The sequence below is a fragment of the Gorilla gorilla genome, chromosome 20, assembly GCF_029281585.2.
Source record: "Gorilla gorilla gorilla isolate KB3781 chromosome 20, NHGRI_mGorGor1-v2.1_pri, whole genome shotgun sequence".
NCBI lineage: Eukaryota > Metazoa > Chordata > Mammalia > Primates > Hominidae > Gorilla > Gorilla gorilla.
The window spans coordinates 44,432,339-44,451,912 of NC_073244.2; the positions used below are offsets into that span (position 1 = coordinate 44,432,339).

At 54.9% G+C, this 19,574-nt stretch overlaps 1 protein-coding gene across 2 annotated transcripts in view; it reads right to left on the reverse strand.

The window, feature by feature from the left end:
* PEPD (peptidase D) overlaps positions 1-19,574 on the reverse strand; it is a 136,167-nt gene that overhangs the window by 19,628 nt on the left and 96,965 nt on the right. For both annotated transcript variants that reach the window (XM_004060461.4, XM_055368905.2), the window contains exons 10-11: positions 6,984-7,052; positions 5,081-5,158 (exon numbers count right to left, since the gene is read on the reverse strand). In XM_004060461.4, coding sequence (XP_004060509.2) covers positions 5,081-5,158; positions 6,984-7,052 — 147 coding nt within the window. The remainder of the gene's footprint in view (positions 1-5,080; positions 5,159-6,983; positions 7,053-19,574) is intronic.

Below are 19,574 nucleotides of genomic sequence, written 5' to 3' on the forward strand. Positions count from 1 at the left end.
CAGCAGAGAGCAGGCCTGGGGGCAACGCTCTACCCTGGAGCTCACCAAGGCATTGGGCCCCAGGTGGAGTGGGGCAAGGGGGTCCCCAGGAGCTTGCCACCCGTGGGGGCCGCAGCGCGATGGTGGCAGACAGACTCAGGCTGAGTAGACAGCAGGAGCAGGCTGGCCGCATCCCAGGCTGCAGGGCCCATGTGAGGTCAAGGTGGCTGCTGAGGTCCTGGGTGAGCGGGCACCCCACGGCCTGCAGGGTCGAGGTCTCGCCATTATCTAGGCAGGGAAGGAGGGGAAGAGGGCACTGGTGGCTGCTGAGTGTGAGGGCTGGGACAGGTCTCTCCTCCTAGCCAGGCTGGCCACCCACCCCCCATGCCCAGGAGCAACACAAAAGACCAGGCCCAGCAGGGGTGAGGCCTGGCCCATCGTCCTGAGACAACACTGCCCTCTTCTGGCCAGTGCTGGAAGGACAGGCTTGCTGCCCACCAGCTGCATCCCGACTGGGACAACCAAGGCCTGGGGCATCCTGCGACACGTGCTCTAGAAACTCTGCGAGGGGCCACAGTAGATTAAGGCCCCCCTCCAACCCCCACCACCTGATCGGGAAGTGAGGGAGGCAGGAGGAGTGTCCCAGCTGCTTTCCCAACCAGAGCCCTCCACCTCTGCCCTGTGGGGTGAGCCTCTCTGGGACCTGGGGCGGCCTCAGGCCCGGAGTGCTGCAAGGGATGGGCCCTCTCTGGGCACACTGCTTCCCAGAATCGTGGACCATGCGCCCCCTGCCCTAGCTGCGAAGCTTGCTGGCCTGCAGTGGCTCTGGTGCCCACAGCCCAGGCTGTTTGTGGAAGGAGGGGGGCGGCACATGGGGGCTCAGAAGACGACCAGGAGAAGCAGGGGGATGAGTCCTGGCCACCTCTGTGCTCACACAAACCTGTTCGGGGCTGGAGTGAGTGGGGAGGGGTCTTCTGGGGCCTCCCACTTAGGAATGGCCTCCAGTGATCTCAGGCACCTCAATCTGTGTGAACATGTTGAAAGTGTTAATTAGCAAGTGTGCTGCGCTTTTGTAACCCTGTTCTTGAAGGTCTGCCTGAGGGGTTTAAAAAGGAAAACAAAAAAAGCAGCAAATGGCCCCTCTGGTACAGTGACTTGGAGATGGGGTTCATGGCGAACCCCAGGATCACAGCAGGAAAAGACTCTGAGAACAACAGCAAAATCCCCGGAGGCTTGGCGGCTACAGGCCCCACATGGGGCCGCTTGGCTCTGAACCAGGCTGAGGGTGTATGCAGCCACCACAAAGTCCCGTCCCTCACCCCTGCGTGCATGCGAGTGGGTGTGGCGGCATCACACCCAGAGAAGCGGGAAGGGGCCCGGGGGTGGCTGGCTGGGGGTGAGGGACGGCCCTCAGGATGTCTGTCTCAGTCCTTGGCTGACAAGCCTGACCTGAAGCAGGAACCAGGGTGTCTGGTTCATAGGCCCTCTTGGACCATGACTGTGGCCAACAGTGGACTCAGCCTAGCTCCAGGGAAGCTGCTGGAAGGGTAAGGACGGAGGAGTAGGAGGGGGGCCTAGCCAGCCCCAAACCCCGCTTGGTGTACACATGATGGAGGACACTTTTGGGTCGAAGACACAGAACAGGACAACCACGGGACGGGAGCTGTCTGAGAATAAACCAGGCCTGGCCCGAGCTCTGCCTGTGGCTCCCACCTCCAGCCTGTGCTGCAGAACCAGCTGCTGGAAGTGGGCATCAGGGCCTGGCCTGCCCAGCTCGGTGAGGACACCGGGGCTGCTGCTCTTGCCCGAAGAGGGCCCACGCTGTGCCAGGTGGCCACCAGGGGCTTACACTGTGATCACTGCCACGCAGCACAGCCTCGGTCGGTTCCCTGTGTGTGTATCCATGTATGTGCGTGTTGGGGGAGTGCTCATATCTGGGACTGTGGAGAGAGGGATGGAAAAGGCTGGCCTCCTCTTAGTACCCCCCACCCTTCTGCAGTACAGCTGTATAATCTGGCTGCCCTGGACCAGCTCTGATTCACCACAAAATCCCATTCCTAGAAGCTAAAATATCTCTGGGGTGTCTTCCCCCAGTCAAAGGACTAAAACCCAGAGCAGGCCGTTGCAGTAGGCGCACTGCTCTAGGAGGCGCTCGGCTTCGGGGGAATTCTACGCTGGGCTCATGCTTTAGTTTCATACCTTAGGATGAAGCATCGTGGCTTTCATGTTGGGATAACAGACTGATTTATTATTTACCGAACGCAGTAGGCGCTCGGCAGATCAATTTCAATACAACAATGGATTATAAATGCCACCAGCAATCTGGCAGTAGCAGTAATCAACAAAACATGTTGTTCTAAATGCTGCATAATAAATTGACTACAATAAACTCATAATTATTCTACTGGCTACGTTTCAAAGTTAGCACTAGAAAAATCAAATCACCAATTTGGACTTGGCATTAACATCCTCGGATCACTCCTGCCTCTACAGCTGCAGCTGGGAGATGCAGGTGCCATGTGCTGTCCCGGAGGGCCGAGGCCACAGCATCTGGGATTATGCCAGGACCCTCTCCGGGGCAGATAAAGAGGGTCATAAAGGAGCAGTCACTTCTTCTGGGGTGTGCTGAGCCCACAGAGGAGAAAAGCTCATGGCCACGTGGCTCTGGCACAGGGCTCTCCAGCCACCCAGAAGTGCCCCCTGGACTGTGAGGACCCACTGATGTGGCCTCTGCCGTGAGACTGGGTTCCCACGTCCTGTCCTCCAGGCCCAGCCAGAATGGGCTACAGGGTTAAAGAGTTTTAGAAAAGGTTTCAGGGCTGGGCACCGTGGCTCACATCTGTAATCCCAGCACTTTTGGGAGGCCGAGGCAAGAGGATCACTTAAGTCCAGGAATTCCAGACCAGCCTGGGCAACAAGGTGAGACCCTGTCTTTTTAATATTAAAAGTAAAAAAAATTAGCTGGGCATGGTGGCTTGTACCTGTAGTCTCAGCTACTCAGGAGGCTGAGGTGGGAGGATCTCTTAAGCCTAGGAGTTTGAGGCTGCAGTGAGCTATGATTGTGCCACTGCACTCTAGCCTGGGAGACAGAGCAAGACCGTCTCTTAAAAAGTTTCAGGACGCCAGGTGGTGTCTGGAGCCACTGGTGGGTCCACGGTATGGGGGCAGGGCTGCCACCCCCTCTCCTGCTCTAGTCCCCTGCTGAGCCAAGTCTGAGTTTGCCAATTCTTTCCCTAAGTGCCTCTGGCCTCACACCTGGGCCTTGTGCCCTCCTTGTGTCTGAGTTCCTTGGCCCACACATGGGGTGAGGTGCCTACATCGCAGGATCAGGGTGAGGAGTGGGTGAGAAAATCCAGAGACCCAGAAGAAGGGCCCAGTCACCTTGTGGCCCCAGGCATGTAGGAGGAAAGCTGAGCTCCGCTCTGACCCTCCCAGCCCCGAGCACGGTGGCTACGCAGGGGGGACTGGGGACTGGCCCACCATTTGTGGGGCTCACTGTGGTGCCAGAGTGAACCAGGATCCGTGGAGCCAGTGCTGTCGGGTAGGCCAGGGAGTCCACTGAGGCCCAGCGCACAGTGGGCGGCGGTTCCACTGGCCTGCCTCCGCTTGCACCCTCAACCTGCCATGTTCCTAACACAGCCCTACTGCGGCGGCATATGCTGACCCCACCCAAGGTCTGAGCTGAGCTCCTGCCAGCATGGCCCGAGCTGGAACAGCTCATCAGCTATGGACCTGGGTGAGCGGGGAGCCCGGGCAGTCTCAGCAGGCCATGTGCCCAAGGGCAGGGAGGACCCCGAGACTGAGTGTGTTCCTGCAAATACTCGGCCCTGACAGCTCAACGCTCGGCAGCTCTCTGGGCAGCTGGTTGTCAGTCCATAGGTCTGGGCATGTGTGTTCCTGTCCTTCAGTGGGCATGGCTGGGGACTCTGGGGGGTGGGCTCCCACCACTACCTGCTGTAGGGTGAGGCGGGGTCCAGGCCCGTGGGCAGCCATCATGGGAACTCCCGCTGGAGGAGCTGGCACATTGGGGTGGCTCCTCGATGGGAAGGCGGAGGCAGCCCAGCTGGGCGCCACGCAGGCCTGAGAGGACATGCCATGCTGCTGGGGGGCAGAGGGCTCTGCAGGAGGCTTGTTCGGGTGTATCTGCCATAGAAGAAAGGGCACCAAAGAACTGGGAGGGACAAGGCACCTCCTCTGCTAGTCAGTGACCACAGTGAAATGTCTGGAGGCCAAGACAGGGCCTGCGTGGCTGTGGCTGAGCCCCAGGGCCCCAGCACTGGGGTAGCTCTCAGGAGCTCTGCACTGCCTGGGCTGGCCCTGGCTGACATCTGACGTGCAGGGCACAGGCAAAGAACTCGGAGGGACTGAGCAGAGGCCAGGCTGCAAGTACTCACACACCCCCTCCCTGCCCCAGGGCAGCGGCCCAGCTGCTCTGCCCTGCACACCGAGGGGCTGTGGGTAGGACTGCAAGTCCTCCAATGAGAGAAAAGACTACCCGAGGGGCGGAGGCCGCAGGGCCTGCCCACATCTGCTTGTCGTGGCTTCTAAGAAGAACTGTGAGCACAGCACATCGTGCTCAGGAAAGCCCTGCACGCAGCCACGGGTCAGCACTGCTGACTTGCTGAACGCAGCGCCGCAGAGGCCACGGGCTCCTGCAGCAGGAGAATGGCAGGTTTCAGAGCGTGGGAGGCTCCCTGCGGTCTTCCCAGCTCCAGACCAAGAGGCCTGCCCTCCTGGCACCAAGACAGAAAGATGCGAGCGTGGTGCCCCCTGAATGGAGAGGACAGCCTGGACAGAGGCTGGGGATGGTTCAGGCCCCCTCAGAGAGCCCACAATCCCATGGCCCACAGGAAACCATCAGGGGCCCCTCTCCTGCACCCTCGCTCTCAGTGCTCCCTAGGGGGTGCAGGCTTTTGGCCCTGGAGAAGGCACCACGCAGGCCGATAGCCTTGGCAGAGAAGTCTGGGCCAAGAAGCCCAGGGACTTGCTGTGGTCAGCCCTCTCAGGACAGGGACCCAGAGGCTTCTGGGCCATCTTGAAGTTGAGTCCAACCTTGGCCTGGCTGTTCACACACAGAGCCAGGGCCGCTGGCCCTACTTACCACATGTCCCCATTCTGGATTGTTTGGTCGTTGGGAGCTCCAGCGTGTCCGTAGTGTAGCACGGCTGAGTTCTCACCACTGCAAAGAGCCAGGGGAGGGTGATCAAAGCCCATTCTTCTGCAGCAGGCTCTGGAGGAGGGGGTGGATGCTCGATCCCCTGCCCATGAGCAGCACTGTCCCCACCTCCAGCACAGGCCCAGGCGTGGCTGGACCAGGTCCACAGCCAGAGGTGAGGCCGGGGGACATGGTGGCCCTGTCACCCCGCAGTCACATGGCTGGCAACCAGCCTCAGTCTGCGGGCAGAGCCTCCTGGCTGAAGGCGTCGTTAGGCGGCTGCCCTCTGGGCTGGGACGTGGGCATCATGTGGAACACATGTAAAACTTAGCAATGGGCCGGGTGTGGTGGCTCACGCCTGTCATGCCAGCACTTTGGGAGGCCAAGACAGGCAGATCACTTGAGCCCACAAGTTCGAGACCAGCCTGGGCAACATGGCGAAACCCCACCTCTACAGAAGATGCAAAAAAAATTAGCTGGGTTAGGTGGCTCACAGCTGTAATCCCAGTTACTCAGGAGGCTGAGCTAGGAGGATCACCTGAGCCTGGGAAGTGGAGGCTGCAATGAGCTATGATCATGCCACCGCACTCCAGCCTGGGCAAAAGAGGGAGACCCTGTCTTTAAATTAAAAAAAGAGCAAAAAAGGGGAACAGCAGTTCCTGGGCCTGGAGAAGGGCCCTACGGAACCCCTCCTTTCCTGGTGGCCAAAGGGGAGAGGGCCTCTATGGAAAAGGCCCCGGCTGTCCTGGAGCTGCCCTGGCGTCCTGACTGGGCTGGAGAGAGAGGAAACCAAGAGGATCCTCGCTCCTCTGCCTGAGAAGGCTTCCCTAATGAGCGATGCCTTTAAGAAAAAAAGGACTTTTAAGCCTGTCCAAAGGGGGGAAGGAAACCCCCACCTGGGTGTAATATTTATGGCCCTGCTCAGGAGTCTTGGGAATCATAAAAGTAGAAATAATGATTTTCTCTCCATCCACCAGAGAAGAACATTTCCAAGGACTGAGATTTCACATGTATTATTCATGTGCTGGGGACGTGCGCATTGGCAGAGCTGCCTGGCTCCATCCTGGCCGGGCAGGGGCCAGACCCGAGGGGCAGAGAGCAGGGAGACTGGCTGGGAGAGCGCGGGAGACGAGGGGGCCACGCCCACAGCCAGGACGCATGTGGGGGCAGACACACCCCAAGGGACACATGCCGCTGTGCATGGCCCACACAGCATGGCAATGATCCCATATCACTGTCATTTCTACCATGTGTGTGCCTCCAAGCACACCCAGCCAGGTGTTGATGGCACACACCCAAGTGCACACACCCACACAGAGCCCTGCCCCTCGGCACCATGTGCCACGAGCAGGCACACCAACAGTGACATGCACACCCACATACAGCAGCACTGGTCGCCACACAGCCACACCCACATAGACACACCACCACCACTTTCTGCACTGACCCTTCCACACTCCACCCCTGCTGCACACAGAAGCTGCCCAGCCTGAGCTCACAGCCCGGTCCCCACATGCTGTGTGTGTGCCCGTGTGGAGGAGTGGCCTTCCTATGCTTAGCTGCTGTGCTGACCAGCTGGGGACAGGAGGGAGGGGACGCCAAGCAGCCCCTCTGCAGTGGGCAGGCCATGCTCCCTCCTTCACCCAGTGCCAGGTCCTGCAGGCAGAGGCCACCTCAGCTCCGGGAGTCTTGGGAGGGAGGAGCGACTTCCAAGCTTGGGCCGGGCGCTGGTGTGGGTGTGTGAGTGAGCAAGTGTGGCTGAGCTGGGGGATGGTGGAGCCCCCCACTCACTAACTGCCCTACCTCCTCCCACTGGTCACCCCCAGGGGAGCCAGGGTGCCCCGCTTACCTGCCGCAGATGCAGGTGTAGGAGCTGTGGCGCATGCCGCCCCGGGAGTAGCAGTAGTGCTCGAAGAGGCTGCAGCGGGAGAGATGCGTCAGGGTCTCTCAGGAGCAGGCACACCCCACTCCACGAGCCCCATGAACCCCAAGGGAAGGCCCTCGGCCCATGGCCTCCCCTGCCGTGGCCCCACAATGGTCCAAACTCTCAGTGTGAGTCTGTGAGGCTTACAGCCTGGGGGTCAGTCATAGGCTGCAGAATCTCAGAGGCCAGTGTGGAGTGACAGAGAAGCTGGGGGCCCAGCAGGGCGCAGCCACCTGCCAGAGGAGCTCGCCAGCCTCCACTGACTGCCATGGTGAGTGGCTTTCCAGGCACATCAGGACAGATGGGACTCCTGGAGCCTGCGCCCTGTGGGAAGCCGGGCTGGGGCAGAGGCCACACATTTCTGCAGAGCTGGAGGAAGTGATTCCCTGTGACTCCGTGCCCAGAGGCCACCACCCACCCTGCCAGGAGGGGCTGGATCTACGGCCTGCGCTCACCCGGGGAGAGGGCACAGGAGCTGTGGGCAGAAGGGGCAAGGGACAGGCCTCCTGCAGGTGGGGCAGGGCAGGGTGGTCTCCAGGGATGTGAGAGAGGCAAGGCCTGGGGCACACATCCTGCTTCTCCCTCCTTGGAACGAGCTGCCTGCTGGCTGGGCCCGCTCTACAAGCTCCCACTCTGAGCGGGTAGGGCCACAGCCAAGTCTGGAGAGAAAGACAAGTCCTGGCCCCAGGCTAAGCCCAGAACCAGCACCGGGGAGGCCTCTAGGATGGCGGATGGTAGCACAGTCACTGCATGGATCTTTGAGCTCCAAGGGACTGAGCCATTCTGCCTTGGTCTTCCTCTACTGAACCCAGCTGGTGAGGGGTGTGATCGTGGGGAGCTGCCCTCACCCCCTCCCTGAGGCCTCGGCAACGGCTTTCCTGCCGGACCACAGCTGGTCCACCTGCCACCACGTGAGACAGGCCCAGGTGGCCCCCACCCGCCCACCCCCGATGAGGGCAGTCGTTGCGGCCGCCCAAGGGCACGCCACATGGCGGTCCTGCCCTGCACGTTCCAGGCCTGCCTTAGAGAACGTCCATACAAGGGAGTTTCATCTTCTAGGCACTGTCAACACAAATTATGTATAATTGTCATGATTGGATATTAAGCAGTTGTTATGCAGGAACGGCTGTGGTAGACTCAATCGGCTTTCAGACTTGCCTTCCAAACCTCACAGGATAATTGGGTATCTGCGAGTGAAATATTTCCTGAAAAGAAAGGATTTCAGGAGCTGCCAGGGAAGCAAGAAAGCCACATGCTCCTCTCCTCAGCCGCCCCCGTATTCGTGGTGCAAGCGCTCAGGAGGCCGCTTCCACCTCGCTCCTGGGAGTCTCAGCCCTGAGTTTCGCCACAGTCCAGGCACGTTCCTACCAAGGCAGGCAAGGGCAGTGCCCCACATGGCAAGCCCTGTGCGCCAGGCCAGACAGGCGGCCTCAGAAGCCACTTCACACCTCTGTGGCGCCCTCCCAGAAAGCCCGAGAAGAGGCCTGACCCACGCCGTGGAACAGGGGTGCTCCCTTGGCTTTGTGAGATGTGGTCCTGCACCGACAGAAGTGAACCTCAGAGGCCACATGGTCATTCTCGACGTGATGGGGACAGCGGACCTCTGTGGGACTAGTGACCTGCAGACAACCACGGGCTGCACTGGGACCGGCCGGCTTCAGAAAAGACAGGCAGAGGGACAGAGATGCCATCCGCATGTGCAGAGGAACTCACATATTCTACAAGAAAGGAGCGGCAGGCCGGGCGCAGTGGCTCACACTTGTCATCCCAGCAGTTTGGGAGGCCAAGGTTGGAGGACTGCTTGAGGCCGAGAGTTCAAGACCAGCCTGGGCAACACAGCAAGACCCCAGCTCTTAAAAAATCAATCAATCAATACAAGAAAAAAAAATCAGAAAGGGGAGGCAGTGAGGAAACTTGGCTCTCTCGCCTGCAGCAAGCTTCCCCCTGCATAACCCACTCAGTGGAGACAACTGTCTTTGAATGCCTTTGCTGCTTTTTAAGAAAAAAATAGTGCTTTCAAGAAGGCACAGCTCACAGAAGCATCAAACTAAAGAAAGGCTGACCCAGTTTTCACCTGCAAAGTGCAGCCAGACACTGGTCACCTTTGCCGGCCGCGTTGACAACTCCACACACTGCTCCATAGGAAGGAGTTGAAAAGAGGAGGAGCACCACGTGCTGGATATTCATGCCAGCCTAAAAGAGGCTGAAATGCTTCACAGTGGACTTCAGTCCTGAATTTTGTTTTAAATGACCTTTTCTGACGCAACTTGAGGACACACTGGTGCTTTGGTGGCAATAACAGGTGGGCAAAACGAGCCCACGTTTTCTGCAGACTTTAGGCTTGGGGTGTGGACGCACAAGGGCACCCAAGTTCTGGGCAGATGTGGCGGCACAGGGGGCCTGTGGACACGTGTGAGCCCGGCGTGGCACAGTTCTGATCTTCAAGCGGTGAGCACTGAGGGGCGGACACTCCAAACTGGGGCCCATGCTTGATGCGGAGGCAACGTGTGCCCCCGCACAGCTGGGCCAGAGCTTGGCGAGTGGTGCTGGGATGACCAGGAGCAAGTGCGGGCTATGAGGACAGGCTAACAGCCTGTCCCGTGGATGACCGACATGCCATGGCAGTGGCAGCATCACTACTCCTCCAAGTGCGAGGCAGGAGGGGTCCAGCCAAGTCATCCCTGGAGCAGGCTAGCTACTGCCCACCCAAAATAATTAACACCTGGAACAGGCTCTCCAGCAGAGGGCAGCAGCCAGCAAGACAGGCAGGAGTGTCACCGCCCCACTGCGACCATCTCCATAGGCTCCTTCCATAAATTTATGACTCACATCGTGCAGCCCCAGACCAGCTGGGTCTAACAGCCCCTGCTCCCTCCTGCTCACCTGGAAGGCGGATGGGGTGGTACACACACCCCAGCCAGGCTCAAGCCCAGCGCACACCTCCTCCCCAGCAGCAGGGAGGGGCTTCCTGATTGGCTGAGAGGAGGCCGTGGTCTGCCTAAGTCCCAGCCAACGACATCCCGGCTGCTGTGTGGGCCCCGTTGTTTTTCCTTATGTGGCCATTCCTCTAACACCCTCACCTATAAATTTCTCCCAGGCAAGACTCGGGTAGAAGAGGCTTGTATCCAGGCATAAGTGAGAGAGCCCTTAAGCAACCTGGGGGAACCTGCATGAGTGGTGAATAACGAGGTGGATGGAGTTACTGCAGTGTCGGGGGGGCAGGCACATCTGTCAGTGCCAGGAGATGACAAATGGGGCAGGAGCAGCAAGTTCCCAGACCCATATCTGCAGGAATGGGGTCCCCAGAGACGGCGTCGCTGGGCCTCCCGCTGGGACCCACAAATCCAGCCCATGGAGCGCTCCTGGGCACACGGCCCAGCTCCTGCCCTCAGAAGTTTATCACCTAACATGAAGACGAGTCACAGTCCTATAAAAATGCTGCAGCTGCCCAGAGAGCGGTAGAAGGGCTGCCTGGCAGCAAGTGTCGGCCAAGCTATGTGCCTCAAGCATGGATGGGGTAGCGCCGAAGAGGTTAGTGAGGCAGTGTAAGGGGTGGCCCTGGCCACATCATTCCCTTTCCCCGGCTGGGCCTCAATGGATCTCTGGTACTCAAGAGGTGGAGAGGGGAGGCTGGGCCGGAAACAGAAGCTTGGGAGTGAAAATGGGCAGAGCTGGTAGAGCCCCCTCAGCTGGGCGGAGGGCTTAGGAAAGCAGGTAGTTGGGACATGGGGTTACAAACCTGAGGTGGGGAGAGTGTGTTCCGCACCCCGGTCCCTGTGCTGGGCTCCCTGCTCCGGGCCCCACATACCCAGCCTTCTGGGACTCAACACCAACCTCAAGGGCAAATCTTGGCTCTGCTGCTGGCCAGCTGAATGGCCTCCCCGTGCCTCAGTTTCCTCAGCTGTAAAATGGGGATGATAGTGGTGCCTCCCTCCCAGGGCTGCTATGCCAGTCAAATGATTTAACATACATGGAGTATACAGAATGGTGCCTGGTACCCAAGGAGCTCTGTGTACAGTGACCTAGCCATCGTGGTCACTGTTCAGAGGCCTGGAGGGAGGCTGGAGAATGGGGATCCCTCCTCAGGCAGCAGGAGAGGAGGTCATGGGCATCCTGTGCCAGGCTTTGAGAAACAGCCTCTTGACTATTCCTTTAAAACCAAACAGAATCTGCATAGGTCCACGGCCCGGACACCCACTCCCGCACCCTCCAGGCAGCCAAGTTCTCTACAGAAGTCCTTCCTGGGCCCACACACTCCCAGCATCTCCAGGATGTTCACCAGCAAAAACGCGGAGGTGTGTCCTCTGCACCAGCTACCGGGACACGTGCGCACAGACAGGCTTCTGGCTGGACAGAGGGGGCCTGTGCCCACCATCCCTTCACAGCTGCCCCTCGCCCTCACAGAGCTGATCCAGGGTCCCCGCCTTCCCGGGGTGCGCCCAGGACTGGGGCACGTAAGAGGGAGAGAGCCACAGAGAGTGAGAAGTACCTCATGATGTTTGGGGCCAAGCAGTTGTGCTGTGTATAGTCGTCTCAGCACTAAGTTGCTTATAATTCACATTTATTTTAAGTAATTGCTGCGATATTTTCTGGGTACACATGACCATAATTGTGTAATTAACATGATACACCACTTACTAAGGGAAAATCCTTTTCAGAGTAAGGGCCATGCAGTCCTGCAGGGGATGCCCTAAGACACCTCGGGCTGAGCAGAGGGTGTCTTATGGTCCCCAAAGTGGGAGCAGCTACTATGGAGGACTTGGAGCCAAAACCAGATGTTTCTACCAGTGGAGCCCCGGCATAGCTCCTTTTGCATGGAACCAGAAGCATGTACTACATTCTTCTTGAATTCCCATGGAAGGAGGGAAGCTGCTCCACGCCCTTCTGGGGTGACCAGTGGGTCATCAGAAGGCACAGGCGAAGGCGCCCAAGCCCTACCCTTGGAATCGCCACCTGGGTGGTACCAGCGACCTATCCAGGACCCCAACTCCCAGGCAGGTTCTGGCTCTTTTAGCACTGTTCCCCATGGGTCTTCCAAAGAGCAGGTACTGGGACTTGGCAGTAAACTGGGGGACTGCTGCGTGCCTCCCCTTCCCCAGGCCCCAGCGTGACGACAAACACAGAGAAAGCTAGGAATGAGCACCCGCTGAGGCTCCGAGTGCCTGAAATGAGCAAGAGGCATTCACGTGATGTGTCACCAAGAAGGGACTGACCTGAAGCCTCGGACTAAAGCCAGAAATGCATGATTAATAAAACTGGTGCTAGCGGAGAGCTGGTCAGCATCACCGTGTAGCCGGCACCAACATGGCGGCGTCAGACACAGGCCGTCTGCAGCAGATGCGATGCTCCGCTTCAGCAGCTTGCTCTGCTGCCCAGAGCTCCTCACTCCCTCTTCCCGCCGCTCCTACCCCAGTCCTGGCCCACAGACAGAGACTGTTTGACCTGGGGCAACACCTTCCCACCAGGGCTTCCAGAAGGCCAGCCAGCATGGTCACAGGGTATATGGGGCCAGGCTTCTTGGGCTTGCATGGACCATCTCCATGTGGGCAAGCAGAAGAAGTCACACTCCTGGAGCCCCACTGCCGCCCAGATCACTCTCCCTGACTAATCAGCTCCTGCCAGGGGGCCCCACAAGGCACTGCACTGTGGGGATGGGTGGGCAGACTGATTCAATCCAGGCCCTGCTGCCCACTCAGTCTGAGGCTTGAGGCAGGTTGTGTAGCTGCTCCAGTAAGAAAAACTGAACAGTCAACTGCAGCATTTAGCATGATAACAACCCTTTGGGGGCTGAGGGATCTTCCCACTGCACAGAGGATGCTGCAGTCAGAACAATGACAGGCTGAGGTCAGGAAACCCACTGAATCCGTGTTCGGGCTCGGAGTCCACGCAGGGTCTCCGACTGCAAAGCTTATGGTCTTGACCCGGATGCCTCTGAAACTTCAGGTCTGTCAGTAGGTGGGTGCTGGAACAGTGCTGACCTTGGGGCTTGCTGTGAAGGCTGAAGAAGATGCAGGGAAAAGCTTCAACTCCATAAACACTGGCAGTGGGTGATGCCATGGCTAACGCCTTCAGGAGCCCTGACCTCGCACCCATGCACGAGGCCAGAACTGAGCAGAAAAGGGTCTGCAAGGACAACTGGCCCACCAAGTCCTGGGCGAAGGAGCCCCAGGCCAGCTGGTGGAAAGCAGGAGCTGGGGTCTGAGAGAGGCCTGGGATGCTGAGGCCCCGCCCAGAAGGGGGGATCCGCCAATCACAGGCAAGGGCAGTGGCCAAGACAGCAGCGGTCACAGCAGGAGGAAGAGACACAACAGACAGGAGCAGCTCACCCTCTCTGAGAGCTGCCTTATCAAGGCACAAGATAATTAGCATTTTAATTGGATAATTGGGAATTCTAAATTGCCTATCTTGTATTAAGCATAACTGAGGACATAACATGACATTCAATTAACAAATCTTCCCCTTTATTTTCAACATGCTTGATTAGGTTGAGTTTCGGAGTTCCTCGGATCAGTTACGGATAAAACATTCTATCTCCTTCTCCGTCCCCAAAGCCCTGGCTCATCAGACTGTAATATACTTATGTTTTATATGTACATGGAGAAGTCTTAGAAATTCTCTGCACAAAGAAAAAAAGTCACTGATCGTGTTAACACCCAGAGGTCTTCTCTATCCAATATTTTGTTGAACATTCTTCCAGGCATTTTTTTTTAAAGGTATAAACACAGATTAATATTTAATAATTATTTTAAAAATAATTAGCTGTGGCCGGGCGTGGTGGCTCACGCCTGTAATCCCAACACTTTGGGAGGCCGAGGTGGGTGAATCACCTGAGGTCAGGAGTTCGAGACCAGCCTGGCCAACATGGTAAAACCCGTCTCTACTAAAAACACAAAAATTAGCCAGGCATGGTGGCGGGTGCCTGTAATCCCAGCTACTTGGGAGGCTGAGACAGGAGAATTGCTTGAACCTGGGAGGCGGAGGTTGTAGTGAGCCGAGATCACACCACTGCACTCCAGCCTGGGCGACAAAGCCAGACTCTGTCTCAAAATAAATAAATAAATAAATAAAAATGATTAGCTGTAATTAAAAAAAAAACTCACCTTTTTACAGAAGTGAGACATACATACAGAAAAGAACCCAAATCCTACAGACACAGCACAATGGCCCGGCACAACTTGCGCATGCCTGTGTGCCTGGCCCCCCTCCTGGTCAGTCTCTCTTCCCCAGGGGTAGCCTGACTCCTATCACCATAGATTAGTTTGCCTATTTTTTAACTTCATGTAAATGGAGTCAAACAATATGGTTTCCTGCGTTGGCTGCTTCTGCTGCCACAATGTTTGTGGACCCGTCTAGGTGGGCAGCAGTCCCTGGTTGGTTCTCACTGCTGGCCGGTGTTCTGCTGCGGGGGTGGGCCCCCGTGTGTTTCTCCATTCTTCTGTGGGTGAGCGTTCGGGTTGTTTCCAGATCATAGCTATTATGGGTAGTACAGCCATGAGTTCTTGTACAGTCTTTTGGGGCCCATGCATGCATCTCTGGTTGAGCAAACAGCCAGGAGTGGAAATGCTGTGTCAGAGGGTTTTTGGGGGGTCAGCTTTAGTAGACAAAGCCCAACAGGTTTTCTGAGTAGTCACATCTTTGTGGTCACTGTCCTGAAACTTCCTCCCCTCCATACCTGTGAATGGGGCCCAAACTGGGCTGAAACAAGTCTGCAAGGACAAACAGCCTAGCCCGGTCCAGCGCAGGGGCTGGGCTGACCCACTGAAGGTTCTTGTTAAAGCAAAGAACATTTTCCTTATCAACAGATAGATGTATGTACTTTTTATTTTTGTTTTTCATTTTTATTTTTAGACAAAGGGTTTCACTCTGTTGCTCAGGCTGGAGTGAAGTGGTGCAATCACAGCTCACTGCAGGCTCAAAGTCCTGGGCTCAAGTGATTCTCCCCCTTCAGTTTCCTGAGTAGCTGGGACTACAGACATGCACCACCATGCCCAGCTAATTTTTTTTATATGTTTTGTGGAGATGGGAGTCTCGCTACATTGCCCAGGCTGGTCTGGAACTCCTGGGCTTAAGCGATCCTCCCACCTCGGCCTCCCAAAGGTCTGGTATTACAGGTGTGAGCCACTGTACCTGGCCTATTTTTATATTTAATGCTGTCACTATGTCCAGAATCTGACCACTTCTCCGCACCACCACTACTCCCTCCCTGGTGCAGGCCATGGTTCTCTCTCCCCTGGGAGATGGCGATGGTGGCTGGGGATGGTGAATGGTGATGGTGGTCTGGCTGGCCCCCCTGCTTCAGCCCTTGTCTCCTACAGAGTGTGCTCCACAAACAGAACCTTCCACAACTTAAGTAGAATCACAGGACTCCTCTGCTCACACCAACCCCGGCTTCCCATCGGCAGCCCACCTCCCCCTTACTCCCCCGTCTTCTCTTGTCTTCTTAGTCGAACTCTGCGCTGCTCCTGGAACGGCCAGGCAAGTTGCCACCAGGCCACTGGAACAGCTTTTTCTCTCTGCCTGGAGTGTACACCCCAGAGAGCCACAGCATGCTGTCTCTCCCCCTTCAGGTCTCTCCTCCCCTTCACAGGGAGGCATCCTGAGTCCCTGGATAAAGGTAGCTCCCTCCCCTGTAACCCTCACCACCATCTGACATGTTTATCTAGCTATCCCTATCTAGCATCAATCAATCAATCAATCATCTGCCTATATCTACCTACTTATCATCCATCTACCCATCCATCCATCTATCCATCACTCTGTATCTACCTATCATCTACCTACCTATAATCTATCTACCCATCCATCACTCTATCATCTACCTATCATCCATCTACCCATCCACCTATCCATCTATCATCTATTTACTTACCTATCATCCATCTACCCATCCATCCATCCATCACTCTATATCTACCTATCTACCTAAGTGCAATCCAACTACCCATCCATCCATCCATCCATCCATCCATCACTCTATCATCTATCTATCTACCTACCTCCTACGTACCTATCATCCATCTATCCATCCATCCATCCATCCATCCATTCCTCTATCTACCATCCATCTACCCATCTATCCATCCATCCCTCTATCAATCATCTATTTCTGTCAACCTACCTACTTATCATTGATCCATCCCTCCCTCCCTCTATCTATCCACCCATCCATCCTTCTATATCTATCTATCTATCCATCTATCCATCCATCCATCTCTCTATATCTATCCACCCATCCATCTAGTCCTCTATCAATCATCTATTTCTGTATCTACCTACGTATCATCTATCCATTTATCACTCTATCTACTCATCCATTACTCTGTCAATTATCTGTTTCTATGTCTACCTACCTACCTATCGTCTATCCATCCAGCCATCATCCTATCTATCCATCCATCATCTATCAAGGTGATGATCATCTATATCAGCCTACCTACTTACCTACTTATCATCCATCCATCCATCCATCCATCCATCCATCCATCCATCTATCCAACCATCTCTAGCCTCCCATTAGGCTTGAGCTTTATCTTTTTGTTCACTGTAGTAAGTATCCCTCAAGAGACCAGAACAGTGCTTGGCACATCAGAAGTCTTTGGTATACCTCTGTTGAGTGACTGAATAAGTGATTGGCTGTATGAGCAGCACCACAGCCTCTAATTTACTTAACCAACTTCCTGCTGTTAGAGATGGAGGCTTCTTCTGCCTCTCTGTATGATGGCCACCCATGGCCTTGTGCCTCTTCACTGTCCTCGGGCTAAATTCCTAGAAGGGAGATTATTGACCAAATGCACATTTCCAATTCTCAGGGCATGTTCTGCAAAAAGGACCCCTGAACACTCATAAGGATTTTGGGGTCCTGAGCAGCACACTACAGGGCTCGTCTGCCCACAGGAATGGGAATCTGGTGGGTAAAACACAAAAGTATTTCACTGTTTCACTGATGAACTGACAAATTTTAATATGCTTATATGTCTACTTCCTCACATTTCTTCCTTTGTGAATGGCTTGTTCTTTTTTTAAAAAATGCGAATGTTCATCATTTTCTTATTGATCCTTAAGGGATTTATACAGGAAGAACACAGGCAGTGGATCTGACTATCGTTTATGTAACAAGTTTCCCCTTTGCTCCTTAATTTTCTTTATGGCATTTCTGGACAGATAATTTACATTTTTATTGGCTAGATCTGTTACATTTTTTTCTTTATGGCTTCTTCCTTTAAGAAGTCGTTCCCTGCCCCTATGATTATATAAACTCTATCATCTTTTGTGGGCTTCCTGTTTGCACAGTTACTTAATCAATCAACCTAGAATTTATTGTGATGTAGGTCATGAGGCAGAATGCCATTTGATTATTTTCTTTGCTTTCACTAACTGCCCCTTGTGTGCTGGCTTGGAGCACCGTCTTGTTGAAAGATAAATCCTTTACATAATAAGGGTGGTTGGGGGCTGCGCCTGTCACCTGCTCCTGTGCTGGGACTTCCCACTGCCCTCACTGGGGCTTTCAGGGCAAGTCCACCCCCTCCCCAAGCAGCTGGCCCTGTAGTGACCCCCTCCAGTAAGTACCTTCTCTACTGATTCCCAGGAAGAAGGACAGGACACCAGAGGCAGAACTTGACTGGTGCCTGGGAGGCTGACAACACAAAACAGAAAGAAATTCAAAGCTCGCAGTACCTGCCTCGAGGGAAATTCGTAATCTGTGACTCTAAACCTGTGTTTGGCACCTTGAGCCAGCGAGGGAGCTCCGGCTTTGGAAGGCCTGGGAAGAGCTGTGTAAACACAAGCACCATTGGCCAACTGTTCTCTGACTTATTCTGGGATCAACACCTGTTCGCGTCTGATCCAATCTCACTAATCCATGCCATGACCGTAGAGATGACACCTTTCTTGGCCCTAGAACAAAAACTCCCCCTTTTAAAAAGGACCAGAAGGCCAGTGTGGTGGTGCATGTGTGATGGTGTACTCAGGAGGATGAGGCGGGAGGATCGCTGGAGCCCAGGAGTTTAAGTCCAGCCTGGACAATCTAGTGAGACCCAGTATTCGTCCATTTTCAAGCTGCTGATGAAGACATACCCGAGACTGGGTAATTATAAAGAAAAAGAGGTTTAATGGACTCAACAGTTCCATGTGGCTTGGGAGGCCTCACAATCATGGTGGAAGACAAGAAGGAGCAAGTCACATCTTACATGGTGGCAGGGAAGAGAGAAAATGAGAACCAGTGGAAGGGGTTTCCCCTTATAAAACCATCAGATCTCATAAGACTTATTTACTACCATGAGAACAGTATGGGGGAAAGCACCCCCATGATTCAATATCCACACAGCCAAACCATATCAGACCCCAGCTCTTTAAAAAAACAAAAAAACAAACAACAACAACAATAAAAACCAGGTTACCCTCAGATACATCCAGAGAGGCTCAAACCACATGACCAGGAAACAAAAAGAATTGCCAGAGGCCAGGTGCAGTGGCTCACACCTATAATCCCAGCACTTTGGGAGGCCGAGGCGGGTGGATCACTTGAGGTCAGGAGTTCAAGGCCAGCATGACCAACATAGTGAAACCCTGTCTCTACTCAAAATACAAAAATTAGCCAGGCGTGGTGGCACACATCTGTAATGCACCACTGCACTCCAGCCTGGACGACAGAGTGAGATTCAGTCTCAAAACAAACAAACAAAAAGGCTTGCCAGAGTGGCAGATGATCCTAGTTCAACACAACCCAGAGGCCACATTGTCCCTCTAAGGAACGCTGGCACCCTGTCTCCATCCTCCCCAGGAAGGTGTGGGGGAAGCAAGCCAGGTATGCAGGGAGCTTTCTGGAGGGGCAAGCAGGGGCGAGGGGAGGGAAGGGGCTGCTTTTAAGCTCACATTTCCCAAAGCACAATACGAGTCCACGGGATGACATTATGTAGTACCCCACTAGCATATTTCCTTCATGCACTAGGTATTTATTTTGAAGCGCTAATGTCTGTTAATGGCAAATTAGATTGGGTTTCATTCATGACGAGGATAAAAAGCATCTTAAAACATATATTTAAAGGAAAAAAAACGAGTCAATTGAAAGAAAACGATTAAGCAGATAATAGTAGAGGCGAGACAAGAACTTGACCAAAACTGCCAGGGTGTCCCATGGAATGACTAACTCTGGGAGATCCCGCCTTAAGGCTTCTTTGAGGAAAAGCCTGGTTTTTCGTTCTTGAGCGAGGCCTTTGGTTCAGAAGCTCCCCAAGTCCCCAGATGGCAGCCTCAAACTCCTGGGCTCAAGCAATCCTCCTGCCTCAGCCTCCTGAGTAGCTAGGACTACTGGCGTGCACAACCACACCTGGCTAATTTATTTTATTTTATTTTATATTTGTAGAGACAGCGTCTTCCTATGTTGCCCAGGCTGCTCTCGAACTCCTGGCCTCAAGTGATCCTCCCACCTCGGCCTCCCAAAATGCTGGGATTACAGGTGTGAGCCACTGTGCCAGGCCCAGGTTCAATATTTAGGGAACACATGTTTGGCAGAGGATC